A 13,971-nucleotide genomic window follows, 5' to 3' on the forward strand; every position below is an offset into this window, starting at 1 on the left:
AGATGGAAGACACGCTTCTAGTGTATTAGATGTACGTACGATCCGAGGACCCAACATCAACTCGGATCACTACCTTGTTGCAGCCAAACTGCGCACACGCCTCTGTGCAGCAAAAAACGTGCATCTACCTACGCAAAGAATGTTCGACATCGAAAAGCTGCAATCACAACAGACAGCCAGAAGATTCACCACTCGACTCTCACTCCTGCTCTCAGAGAGTACTGCCCAACAAACCGGCATGCACGAGCAATGGAGCAACATTTCTCGTTCTCTACGTACCGCCGCCGAAGAAGAAATCGGATTCCGGCGAGCCCGAAAAAACAATTGGTACGACGAGGAATGTCATGCTGCCGCAGAAAGAAAGGATGCCGCCTATAGAGCCATGCTGCGATCGGGCGCAACGAGAGCCCTGTGGGATCGCTACAGAGAGCTTAAAAATGGAAGAGAGACGTACTATCCGAAAGAAGAAACGAGAGGCCGAAATACGTGAGTGCGAGGAGCTTGAGATGCTGGCCAATAGGAACAACGCCCGAAAATTCTACCAGAAAGTTCGGCGGCTTACAGAAGGTTTTAAGACCGGGGCGTTTTCCTGTAAGAACAAAGACGGCGATCTGTTGACTGACGTACAGAATAATCTAAATTATGGAGGGAACACTTCTCGAAGCTATTAAACAGTGACAGCTGCGCATGCCACCGAGAATGTGAAGATCCCGATACCCCAATCGTTGACGACGGAATTGTCGTTCCGTTACCCGATCATGACGAGGTGAGAATAGCGATAACGCGGCTAAAGAGCAACAAGGCTGCGGGCGCTGGCGGACTGCCGGCTGAGCTATTCAAACATGGCGGCGAGGACCTGGTAAGGTGCATGCATCAGCTCCTATGCAAAATATGGTCGGATGAAAGCATGCCTGCCGATTGGAATTTAAGTGTGCTCTGCCCAATCCATAAGAAGGGCGATCCTGCAATTTGTGCCAATTACCGCGGGATTAGTCTTCTAAATATCGCCTATAAGGTTCCAGCGAGAGTATTGTGTGAAAGGCTGAAGCCCACCATCAACCAACTGATTGAACGTTTCATTGTGGCTTTAGACCACAATTGACCATATATTCACAATACGCCAAGTCTTGGAACATACCCATGAAAGGAGAATCGACACACACCATCTTTTCGTCGACTTCAAAGCTGCATTCGACAGTACGGAATGGAGTTACCTGTATGCCGCTATGTCTGAATTTGGTATCCCCGCAAAACTCATACGGCTATGTAAGATGACGTTGCTCAACACCAGCAGCGCCGTCAGAATTGGGAAGGACCTCTCCGAGCCGTTTGATACCAAACGAGGTTTCAGACAGGGTGACTCGCTGTCGTGTGACTTCTTTAACCTGATGTTGAAGAGGATCGTACGAGCCGCAGAACTTAATCGCTCAGGCACAATATTTTATGAGAGCGTACAATTGTTGGCGTATGCCGATGATATTGATATCATCGGCCTTAACAACCGCGCTGTTAGTTATGCCTTCTCCAAACTGAATAAAGAGGCAAAGCGAATGGGTCTGGTGGTGAACGAGGACAAAACGAAGTACCTCCTGTTTTCAAACAAACAGTCGGCGCACTCGCGTATCGGCACCCACGTCACTGTAGACAGTTATAATTTCGAGGTTGTAAAAGACTTCGTATAGTTAGGAGCCATCATTAACACCGATAACAATGTCAGCCTTGAAATCCAACGTAGAATCTCTCTTGCCAACAAGTGCTCCTTTGGACTAAGTAGGCAACTGAGCAGTAAAGTCCTCTCTCGACGAACAAACCTAACACTCTACAAGACTCTCATCATGTCCGTCCTAACGTATGGCGCAGAAGTTTGGACGATGACAATATCCGATGAAGCGACGCTTGGAGTGTTCGAGAGAAAGATTATGCGTAAGATTTTTGGACCTTTGCACGTTGGCAACGGCGAATATCGCAGACGATGGAACGATGAGCTGTATGAGCTTTACGACGGCATAAACATGGCGCAGCGAATAAAGATCCAGCGGCTACGTTGGCTGGGTCATGTCGTCCGAATGGATACAAACGCTCCGGCTTGGAAAGCATTCGATGCTGTACCAGCTGGTGGTAGCAGAGGAAGAGGAAGGCCTCCTCTGCGTTGGAAAGATCAGGTGGAGAAGGACTTGGCTTCACTTGGTGTGTCCAACAGGCGCCGGTTAGCACGAGAAAGAAACGTCTGGCGCGCTTTGTTAAACTCGGCCAAAATCGCGTAAGCGGTTATAGTGCCAATTAAGAAGAAGAGAAGTTCTAAAGTTTACTGTTAAAACCCAACATACCGCTGCCATTGAATAGCGGTTGTAAATAGTGTTAAGTGACTATATGTGTCTTATAAATAAAAAAGTTGTTGATGTTTATATAAAGCTTTAAAATTTTATTTTTTACAAAAGTTTTAAAGCCGCGCCCTTCTGCCATCAGAATAATATTCTTGACTTTATGGCTCACTATTTTCATCATTCGATGGGTCTTCTGGTAGCATGGCCTCATCAGTGAATATGCCACGTTTTTGCAGCATATACGCATTGCGCATGTATAGATGATAGCTGTAGCATTTTTGTGCGTATATCTGAGAACGCGCTCTTTGGATAGACACCGAAATCGTGATTTCAGGACTACAGAGGCACGCTCAATTGTGTTCTTTGCTTTTATATGTGTTTTATTGAAAATCTTTTCGCTAGCGGAAGTAGGTGTTGCTATTTGCGTAAGTAGCCATGGCTTCAAAGGATAACCTGAATCGCCTTAAAGCCATTTATATGCTCCCAAAATGTGTTCCCTGATGAGTTGGATTCCCACCGGCGAGGTTGTCCATATACCGGAGTCATGACATAATCCTAGGAATCGTGCATTGACATTTTGAAAAATGAGTTCGTCGTGGCAAATCTAGGAGTGGGGTTATTAGTTAAAAACATTGCAAAATGTTGATAAACCAGGATTTATTTTTTATAAACTCACGGCCTCAACATTAATGCTGTAGTATCGCTTGCGATTCATATACTCATGGGGTACTACTGCAGCGATTAAGGATTGCGGGGAAAGTATTGCAACATATGTGCATTCAATAACACCTATGACGCCTTTTATTCCGAATTTTTTATAAAAACTGCAAATTTTAAGCCGTTGAAATGGTGCAAATGGATATTTTGTACCATGTTGAAAACTTACCCCCTCTTTATGCTATTGTAATGCTCCGCCGCATTGGGAACACTAATTTCAAAGTGTTTGTGTTTCACTACCATTTTGTAAATTTGCTGAATACATCTCCACACGCTTGGTTGACTCATTGCCGAGAAGTAGCAGTTTCCTATAACGCTTTGGTAGGAGCCATTTGCCAGAAAATATAGTACTGAAACAAACTGAAAGTAATATGTTGTAATGCATACCTATATATTTTTATTTAAATATCCAGCAGAGAACGTTAAAGTATAGAGAAGTCTCACGAGCTTCCAAATAGTGTGAATTGTCAAAAATGAAGTCTGACCGCGAAGACTTTTTCACCTCGCACTGTGGTCGAAAATTCCAAAAAACGCACCAAAACCTCGAAATATTTTTGTCACCGATCGGGACACAATTGACTTCATCGTGTTTAGAACGCGTTACTGTGGAGATGTTTTAGAGGATAGATGTTCCCGTGCATTTGTTGAACAGCCAGCCGCTCGACCTTGAGCGTTCCGATGAATGGGCGTGACGCTGCAGTATTGCCTGCAAGAAGCCCGAAATAAAGACATTAGGAATTACAGGGAGCACTTTTCGCGGGAAATGTTCTAGAAAAAGTACAATGAAAGACATATTCCATTGGCTTCTGGTATGTTCTGATCACCATATTTCTAGTTTGAAGAAGTTAAAGCCGAAAAAAGAAAAGGCATTATCTTCAGAAGCGCTTGTATTGTTGAGTTATGAGAGAAGCGAGAACCATGATACTGATAGCGATAACGAGACCCAAAGCGGTAACGATGATTAGAGTGTGATGTAGCATTTTGTGAACAAAACATGTTTATCAATAAAACATTTCTCATTTTCTTTACGTGTTACTTCTATTATTTTAGGAGCTCACCTTAAACTTATAGTATATACAAAATTAATTTGCCATTCTGTAGCTGCCAATTTGAATTTTGAAAAGTTAACAACATTTTCGAAATCAGCGACCTCGAAAATTTAAGTATCAGTTGATTTCGACTCTAAACACGATATTTTTATGACAGTTGGCCGCCATCTTGTGGCCGCCATTTTGAATTTTGAAAAATCAACATCATTTTCGAGTTCAGCGACCCCGAAAACCTTTAGGTAAGTATTATATATTTCATTAATTTTTATACACATTTAGTGGTTTTGGTGCGTTTTTTGGACTTTTCGACCACTGTGCCTCGCTCAACTCGACAGCGGGGAACTTCTTAACAGAGCTTATTACAGTGAATTATGTACAAGTACATTGACTCTGCTCAGTTTTTGGTTTATGTATGAAATCAAATTGACGAATGCCGACGGCATTTTGCAAGTCATTTGCTTTTGCATTTCTATGTTCCCTTGATAAACGAAAATTTATTCAATTTATATTTTCAAACAAATACAACCAAATAAAGATTTAAAATCCTACATTTAAAATCAAAGTAACTTTAATGTTTGCTACTTTAATTTTAAAAGAAAAATTTAAACAAAATACATTATAAAACGACCTCGCATTTTGTTGTGTGCGTTTTAGTAAATTTGATGAAAATGTTTACTAATTTTTCGAGTCGAAATTATTTTTAGACAAGAATTCAAAGAGCATATTGGTGTATTGATGAATATATATGTATATCAATACATGTATGTTAGTTATATTTTTGCAAAAGTTCAATTGCATCTTCAATTCTTATAGTGTTACAAATGTATGCGCACACGCACTGCAGCAACAATGACCTATCTAACGACGCATTGCCTTATCATGTTTATGTACATTTGAATATGCATTTTTTGTTCCTTTGCCAAACGAAATTTTTTTCAATTTACATATGTATATTACAGGGAATAATTCATATATGTATGCATTTTATAGATCGTATAAAACTTTGAAATTTAAAATAAATAAAAGAAAACTTTAAAGAAACGTATTTGCATACATATATGGGACAACTAAGTTCTATTGTATCTTTAATAAACATAGTGTTGCACGCATATGTATGCACTGAAGCAACATGATCTACCTCACGAGCATCGCCTTATCATATTTCAAGCAATAATTGGGGAGTAAATATTCGAATGATCGAATTCCTGCAAATGCTAAAACAGTTTCTACTGCATATGCATCGACGTATTTGCATGTGCGTATATGCACACTTGATGCCCTAACTATGTACGTTCAATTGATCAAATCAAAAAATTCTTTATAGAAAACGCTACATTACCAGGCACACAGGAAGATGGCATATGCAAATATAAATATGTGAATTGAATTCAAGCAAAACAATGCTTATTAATATACACATCAGTCGATAAACGGTGCTCATTGAGAACAGTCATTGTCGATCGCTTGCGCATTAACAGTTTAGCTGTTGTTATCTTCTTTCTGTATTGTCGTAATATTATACTTAACCTACACGTGTTTTTCTTTGGTGTAAGATGGCGTCCTCCTCTGGAGGGAACTACTAAGAGCTGCTTGATCCAGGAGACAGCGCTCGGAAATCTCCTTATCAGAAACAAAAAAAAAGTAAAGTGAATGTCAACAGCACTACTTCTTTCCAACTATTAGGACATAAAACCCCCCAATTTAAAGTGCAGTGCCCTAAATTTGTTATAATTAAAAGTACAGTGCCGGAAAAGCCAATTAACAACTTCAATATATTTCTTGTGTCGAAAGCACTTGAAAATATTTGTGCTGAACCGCCACAACAAATCTCCTTTACTCGTGACGGGAATTTGTTAGTGCTTACGAGAAACGACATGCAAACAAATAAATTCCTTAAAACAAAAAACTTAGCTAACGTCTGTCCGATAATATCAGAATTACATCCAACCTTAAACACTGTCAAATGTGTCATTTTTGCACCTTCACTAAGGCACCTATCCGATAAAGAAATTGTAGAAGGCCTTAGAGATCAAGCAGTAACAGACTGTCAAAAGATTAAAAAATTTGTTGATGAGGAGTTTGTGAACACCTCACTGCACATCATCTTATTCCAGAAATATGAAATTCCTAAGGAAATAAAAATTGGTTTTCTGATCTGTAAGGTCGAACTATATATAAGGGCATACCAAAAAATATTGTAGAAGCGATGAAAAGTGCGAGGTATGCAGCGCAAATATTCACGAGCCTACCACGTGCAAAGAGGTTAAATGCATTAACTGCAGTCATGCTCATAGAGCCAAAAACAGAAACTGCCCAGTTATACAAGCAACAGCAGAAACAATTAAAATAAAAACCATAACAAAATGTACATACAAAACAGCTATAGAAAAAGTCAAATCCCAAGCCAAAGTTTACGACATTCCAACAGAAACACTGAAAAAAGCTACAGAACTCAGAAAAAAACGTCTCTCTTCTCAATCAAAAACTATTCAAAACAACCAATCCAATAACGCACCTAATTCGAATAATGAGACAATTCAGTCACTTCCCACTCACGGAAATCACACAAAAGAAAACGAAAACACTAACAAAAACTCAACAACAATTTCTACAAAAATATCAACACCAAATGAAATAAACCACAAAAATTGTACCACTAATGACAAATTTTATTCTTTCTAAAAGGAATCCGACTCTTCAGTCATACAACAATACTTACAATATAACACCCCTCCCAACCTTGGCAATAGCCCTCCTAATTTGGATATGTCGATGGAGTAAAAAGCGGATGTGACGGACTCAGGGCGGACTAGCTACGGCTATTGGTGGTTGTTGCTTCTGTCCTGAGCCCGTCATAAGTCTGTCTCAAGTATATATAATTAATATATACTTGATGAGACTTATTTTTCTCTCTATCCCTCTTATGGGCTATGTTCAGAAACGCATTATAATGCGCAGTACTTGCAGCGCTGGCAGCACTGTCAATGTGACAATTCATGCAACTGATAGATTTGTTGAAAAATTGCAAACAGATTTGTTGCATTTATGAACGCGCGGTGCAGTAAAATGGAATTGTTACTAAGTTTGGTCATGGACGATGTATGTGAGGAAAAAACCGATAGTCTTTTATTAAATTTAAGAAAAAAAAAAACCGTGTAAAGCTTAAAAAAAGGACATATCTTGTCAAAAGTTTAATATCAAAAGTTTAATATCTTTTTTTTTATTCGCTTATATGTGATGAGTAAATTAGAAAATTTTCGCTGGGCGATGTTGCTATCTTTTTTTAAATCTTTATTAACTTTTTTTACTTCATCTACGACCTTAGCCCAGAGCACGCTCTTTTTCCTCCTTCCCGATGTGAACTCGTTCTCCATGCTCAGTCGGACTCTGAGCAGTAATTTTATCTCCGATGTACTAAAGTAATCACTAAAACCAAGAAAAGTATAATAAAATAAAGTTTAAATATCGTATTTTTCATCAATTTTTGTATTAAAAGCTAAAATAAATAATTAAATACCCACTTTTCATCAGACATTGTACTAGCGTATTTATTGGCAGTGTGAAAATTTTTGCTGCAAATAATGCACGACTTTTAATACAAAAATGACGTTTAAGAACGCGTTGCATTTGCAGTACTGCCATATTTGCATTTTTGAACGCACTGCTCACTCTGAAATGGTATGTTGCGCATTATAATGCATTGTTGAACATACCCATGGTCCTAAAGATTCTGCAGTGGAATCTGAAAGGTTACTATAATAATCTACATGAGCTTCAACTAATAATCAATAAATATTCTCCCGACATCATTGCTCTCCAAGAAACACACTCATTCAATTAACTTAAATAATTATGCATATTCTTTATGTAACACGTCAACGCAAGCAAATGCAAAAGGTGGTACTGCCTTATTTGTAAAGAAATCGCTACAACATAAGTTTCTACCATCAAACCCGAATATGTGCGCGGTAACTGCAATAATAAAAGCCGAAATTACATTTGCGATTTGTTCTATCTATATAACTCCTGGGGAAAATATACCATTTAGTGATTTACGTGTGTTTTGCGATAATAACCAGTGTGGCACAATGATTTTAGGTGATTTTAACGCTCATAGCAAATTGTGGGGATCGCCTCAAACAGATAGAAGAGGAACTGTCATAGAAAACTTTCTATTAAATTCAAATATGTGTACGCTAAACGATGGATCTCCAACCTACTTTTCGACTAGGTCAACTTTCACTCATATTGATCTGTCTTTGGTTACCACACATCTTCGCCCTTTCTTCACTTGGGAAATTGACTCACACCTCCACGGTAGTGATCACTTCCCAATCTTTATTGAACTTTCTAAGATGGGAGATACCTATAACTCAAACAGAGTGATTAACAAACTTACACGTTTTAACACCGACCAAGCAGACTGGGCCAAGTTCCAAACTAAACTCGAGACTCTTCGTGAACAATTTTTAGTATCCTCTAATATAAATAAAACTGCAGCGGTGTTCCACAGGCTTATTACTGTAGCAGCAAATGAATCGATACCCCGTGCTACAAAACAGTTTAGCAAACACACTACATACTGGTGGAGTGAGGATTTATCCAACTTCCGCAACCTAAAAACTTCAGCTTGGAGAGAGTTTAAGAAACAACCAACAGTAGTTAACAGAATAGCATACAAAAAAGCGAATGCAATTTTTAAGAAAGAATGCAAAGCCGCTAAAAGAATTTCCTTCACCAAATTCACTGAATCAATTAATCCACAAAAATCTGTTAAGTTTTTATGGGGCAAAGTTAACAAGCTATACGGGAAGGCAACGCCTCTGCATGTACGTGTATTGGAGACGGAAGAGGGGGAAACAGTGACAGACCCACACAACATAGCTCAAAGTTTTGCCAGTACATGGTCAGAGCAATCAAAAGACTCTAATTTCGCTAGCGCCTTTATCTCCAACAAATCAAATATAAATCTTTCCAGAAGTTATATAGTAGATACCATTGCCAACTTCTTAGAAGATCCAATAACTCTGATAGAATTTGATTCTGCTCTCAACACTGCCAAAGGCAAGTCCGCTGGCTTCGCTAAAATATCTTACTCAATGCTAAAACACCTTCCATATGGCATAAAACAGAAGTACATCCAACTTTATAATGAGATATTCCAGATAGGACATATCCCACAAGAATGGAAAACAGCGACAGTTCTACCCATTCTAAAGCCAGGCAAACCTAAAACAGAGGTTAATGGATACAAACCGATTTCCCTTCTGTCGTGCCCCGCAAAAATTCTCGAAAAGATTGTAGGTAAAAGACTGACGTGGTTTTTATCTAAGAGAAAGCTGATAAGCCCGCATCAAATGGCATTTAAGTCAGGGAAAAGTACGTTAGATGCACTACTGCATATTGATAACCAGATTGCACAATCCATATCCAGGCGGCACCACATATCCATTTTATGAGTCGATTTTGAAAGGGCATATGACCGTATTGGGAAGCATGCAATCCTCAATGAACTGATGGAATGAAAAAAAGGACCAAAATTGCTCAGATATAATCACTCATTCTTATCAAACAGAAAGTTCCGTATTAGAATTAACGGCATATATACAAAAACCTATCCACTTGAAAACGGTATACCTCAAGGCTCACCATTGTCAGTCATACTATTTCAAATTGGCACAGAACATATCAACAAAATAATGCTTTGGTACCCATGCTTCAACTATTGTATTTATGCAGATGACTTTTACCTGCTAGCAAAAATTAAGAGCGAGGAAGATTTCAAGAACAGATTAAGGGCGCTTTTTCAAGAAATCTTGGGCTGTTGCCATTACTCTGGTTCGCAGATATCATTTCCCAAAACAAAACTATTACATGTATGTATGAAGACTAGCTGTAGATTAAGCGATCTCGTTATAGATAATAAGCGAATAGAATATGTTAAGTCACTAAAGATACTAGGATTAGTCTTTAATAATAAGTATAAGTGGTCGGCACACATAGAAGCCTTAAGAATATCATTATTTAATCGATTAAATCTCATTAAATGTCTAACATCATACCACAGTAGCGCTCATCCTAATAGCGTCATTAATATTACAAAGGCTTTGGTGGTTTCAAAAGTTGATTATGGTCTCGCTATATACGACAACACTTCGGAAAGACAACTCAATAAACTCAAGGCTGTTTACAATGCCGCAGCAAGACACAGCATAGGAGCTTTTCGCATTACACCTATAAAAAATATATATGCCGAGACTGGCATCCCAGATATCATCAGTAGATACGAAGAGATCACATCTAAACAAATCCCAAAAGTTATTTTGTACACGGATAAGCAGTTGGTCACTAATATAAATCAATTGGCCACAAAGAAAAGAGACCTACGATTTCCCCCAGCAATATGTGCTATCATTAAAAATGGGTATAAGATTGGCATTAATAATAGGGCATACAAACTATACTCGCCTCAAAAACCCCCTTGGCATTTCAGTACAAACTCTATAGTCATGGACCTAATGCAGCTACCAAAATCAACAACGAATCCACAAGTCTTTATAACAACTTTTAAGGAAGTTGTTTCCAAATTCAGACTGCAAAACTGGAGTCTAATTTACACAGACGGTTCTAAAACGGAGCGCGCTACCTCGTTTTCAATTATTAGTAGCGACCTCCGACTTGAAAAACTCTTTCGTCTTGATGAAAACAGCTCTATCTTTACCGCTGAGACTCAGGCATTGCTAGGAGCCGTTAATACGTGCAAAGTAATCCAAGGAAAACATCTGATTTGCACTGACTCATTATCTGCCATAAAAGCACTGCTTAACATACAACACAAAAACGAGACTATTCAAAAGATCAGAAATGCATTAATCCAGTACCCTACTAAGATAAGAATAATGTGGATTCCAAGTCATGTTGGCATCCGTGGAAACGCACTAGCTGACGAAGCCGCAAATTTGCTACAACAGCACCTATCATCACTCAAAAAACTATTAACAAAAATGACATCATAAGGTCAGTAAAATACCACTTCTCACGAATAAATAGAGATAAATGGAGCAGATACATTGACGGGTACAAAAGTTTCAACGAAGAAGGACTAGCCACTAAGTATCCATATAATTTTTCCAGAAATGAGCTTATAAAATATACACCCTTAAGGCTCTGCCATACGCGACTAACGCACAAACATATTATGGAGAAAATACCACCGCCAACATGTCAACTTTGTCTAACCAGCGCACTAACTTTCGAACATTTAGTTTACAACTGTAGCTATGGCTATGTTCAGAAACGCATTATAATGCGCAGTACTTGCAGCGCTGGCAGCACTGTCAATGTGACAATTCATGCAACTGATAGATTTGTTGAAAAATTGCAAACAGATTTGTTGCATTTATGAACGCGCGGTGCAGTAAAATGGAATTGTTACTAAGTTTGGTCATGGACGATGTATGTGAGGAAAAAACCGATAGTCTTTTATTAAATTTAAGAAAAAAAAAAAACCGTGTAAAGCTTAAAAGAAGGACATATCTCGTCAAAAGTTTAATATCAAAAGTTTAATATCTTTTTTTTATTCGCTTATATGTGATGAGTAAATTAGAAAATTTTCGCTGGGCGATGTTGCTATCTTTTTTAAATCTTTATTAACTTTTTTTACTTCATCTACGACCTTAGCCCAGAGCACGCTCTTTTTCCTCCTTCCCGATGTGAACTCGTTCTCCATGCTCAGTCGGATTCTGAGCAGTAATTTTATCTCCGATGTACTTAAGTAATCCTAAAACCAAGAAAAGTATAATAAAATAAAGTTTAAATATCGTATTTTTCATCAATTTTTGTACTAAAAGCTAAAATAAATAATTAAATACCCACTTTTCATCAGACATTGTACTAGCGTATTTATTGGCAGTGTGAAATTTTTTGCTGCAAATAATGTACGACTTTTAATACAAAAATGACGTTTAAGAACGCGTTGCATTTGCAGTACTGCCATATTTGCATTTTTGAACGCAGTGCTCACTCTGAAATGGTATGTTGCGCATTATAATGCATTGTTGAATATACCCTATATTAAGAGTATGCAACTACAATTATTCAATGAAATATGTTTTCCCAAATTATTAAACAATGTTACCTCAGAAAACATTACCAATACCATATTGCTCTTAAAAAGATGTGGCATTTATTATACAATTTAAACAACTTTAATAAATATCTGATCAATCTATATTAGGCCGAGGACCACAGTTGTTAGTTGCCTAGTTTTACAGTTTATTTATGTAATTTAATTATGTAAGTAAATTTACTAAATAAATAAAATAAATTAATTAATATACACATACGCATGTAGATACAACCGCACACACAGGGCACTCACTTTACTCCTCAAAAGGCGTATGTCGTTCAAAGCTAAAATTCTATGCCTAGCGACTACAAGAACAAAATGCAATCATAGGCGCAGGCGTAGCGGCCATCATTCTAGTTGTCATGGTGCTGAACAGCTCAAAATAGTCGCGACGGCGCTGAACAGTTTCAACAAAAACTCATCATCAAAAACTTCATTGATAAATTCGAGCTCATATTTCTACGAGCAAAGTATTTTCATTCATAAAACGAGCCGCCCATATGCCAATTTTCTCGACCATTCGAAAATAGTCAATATTGGAATATTTCGCGTAGAATTATTTGCCAATATTTGATAAATCTTGAACTTTTGTCAAGTCGAGTGCCCGCGGCTTCGTACATACATATGTATGCATCAATATATGTATGTAAATATGTCTTTCTAAATGCTCGGCAGCCGCAGCTGCTGTGCGTCAAGTGCGCGCATGAGCATACAGTAACTTGCAGAAAAAAACATACATAAGTAGCTTATAAAAAAGTTGTCCGACACAGAACTTTCAATACTAGAAGTAAATTTCAAAACAATTATTTTATGTTCTCTGATAGTAGGTAAATAGTTAATTAGTAAATATATTACTTTACGTATGTACCTCTTCAATTGATAAAAAGTGCACAAACCCTATGCATATATCTGCAAGGTTAGTAACTTACTCTGAAATCAGAGCATTTGAAGGTGCCTGTACACATTTCAAGGTTACATACAATGCTGTGCAGAGAACGTTAAATATAGAAAAGTCTCAATGACAGGAACGTATGGAATTTCGAGGGGTACTCGTCTCGCGAAGACAATTTCACCATAGACACATTTTTCAACAAAAATTAACAGTGAGGGGCTGAATTATGTACATTTAGCAGCAGTCGATAAGAATTTGTTGGTGATTAGAAGCAAAGAATGTTAGCTAGCTTTTTAATATGACCTATATATTTGAATTTTTCCAAATCATCCGAAATTAATATATAAATATGTAATGTCTGTCTGTAAAACTTTGTTGAAATCCCGTCAACTGAATACAAATCCCCTATAGAAAACGCTTCATTACCAGGCGCACAGGAAGATGGCATATGCAAATGTAAATTTGTGAATTTATATACATACATTTGCGCATATGTATATGCTGTGTGTATGTATGCTCACCAGCAACAGCTCAAGATAAAACGGTAAACTTCTCAAGAAATCCAGCGCGCACTCATGGCGCAGCGCATATTCATAGGCACAGCATTGTACATATACACATATTTACGTACATATATTGATGCATACATATGTACGAAGCCGCGGGCACTCGACTTGACAAAAATTCAAGATTTATCAAATATTGGCAAATAATTCTACGCGAAATATTCCAATATTGACTATTTTCGAATTGTCGAGAAAATTGGCATATGGGCGGCTCGTTTTATGAATGAAAGTACTTGCTCTTAGAAGTATGAGCTCGAATTTATCAATGAATTTTTTGATGATGAGTTTTTGTTGC

At 37.8% G+C, this 13,971-nt stretch overlaps 1 protein-coding gene across 1 annotated transcript in view; it reads right to left on the minus strand.

Moving 5' to 3' along the window:
• Nucleotides 1-2,452: 2,452 nt before the first annotated feature.
• Nucleotides 2,453-13,971, minus strand: part of LOC128870430 (putative nuclease HARBI1) — a 56,868-nt gene continuing 45,349 nt past the window's right edge. The window contains exons 2-4 of the mRNA XM_054113051.1: nucleotides 3,211-3,747; nucleotides 3,001-3,148; nucleotides 2,453-2,928 (exon numbers count right to left, since the gene is read on the minus strand). Coding sequence (XP_053969026.1) covers nucleotides 2,788-2,928; nucleotides 3,001-3,148; nucleotides 3,211-3,329 — 408 coding nt within the window. The 5' untranslated portion in view covers nucleotides 3,330-3,747 and the 3' untranslated portion in view covers nucleotides 2,453-2,787. The remainder of the gene's footprint in view (nucleotides 2,929-3,000; nucleotides 3,149-3,210; nucleotides 3,748-13,971) is intronic.

This window comes from Anastrepha ludens, chromosome X, assembly GCF_028408465.1.
Source record: "Anastrepha ludens isolate Willacy chromosome X, idAnaLude1.1, whole genome shotgun sequence".
Classification (NCBI taxonomy): Eukaryota; Metazoa; Arthropoda; class Insecta; order Diptera; family Tephritidae; genus Anastrepha; species Anastrepha ludens.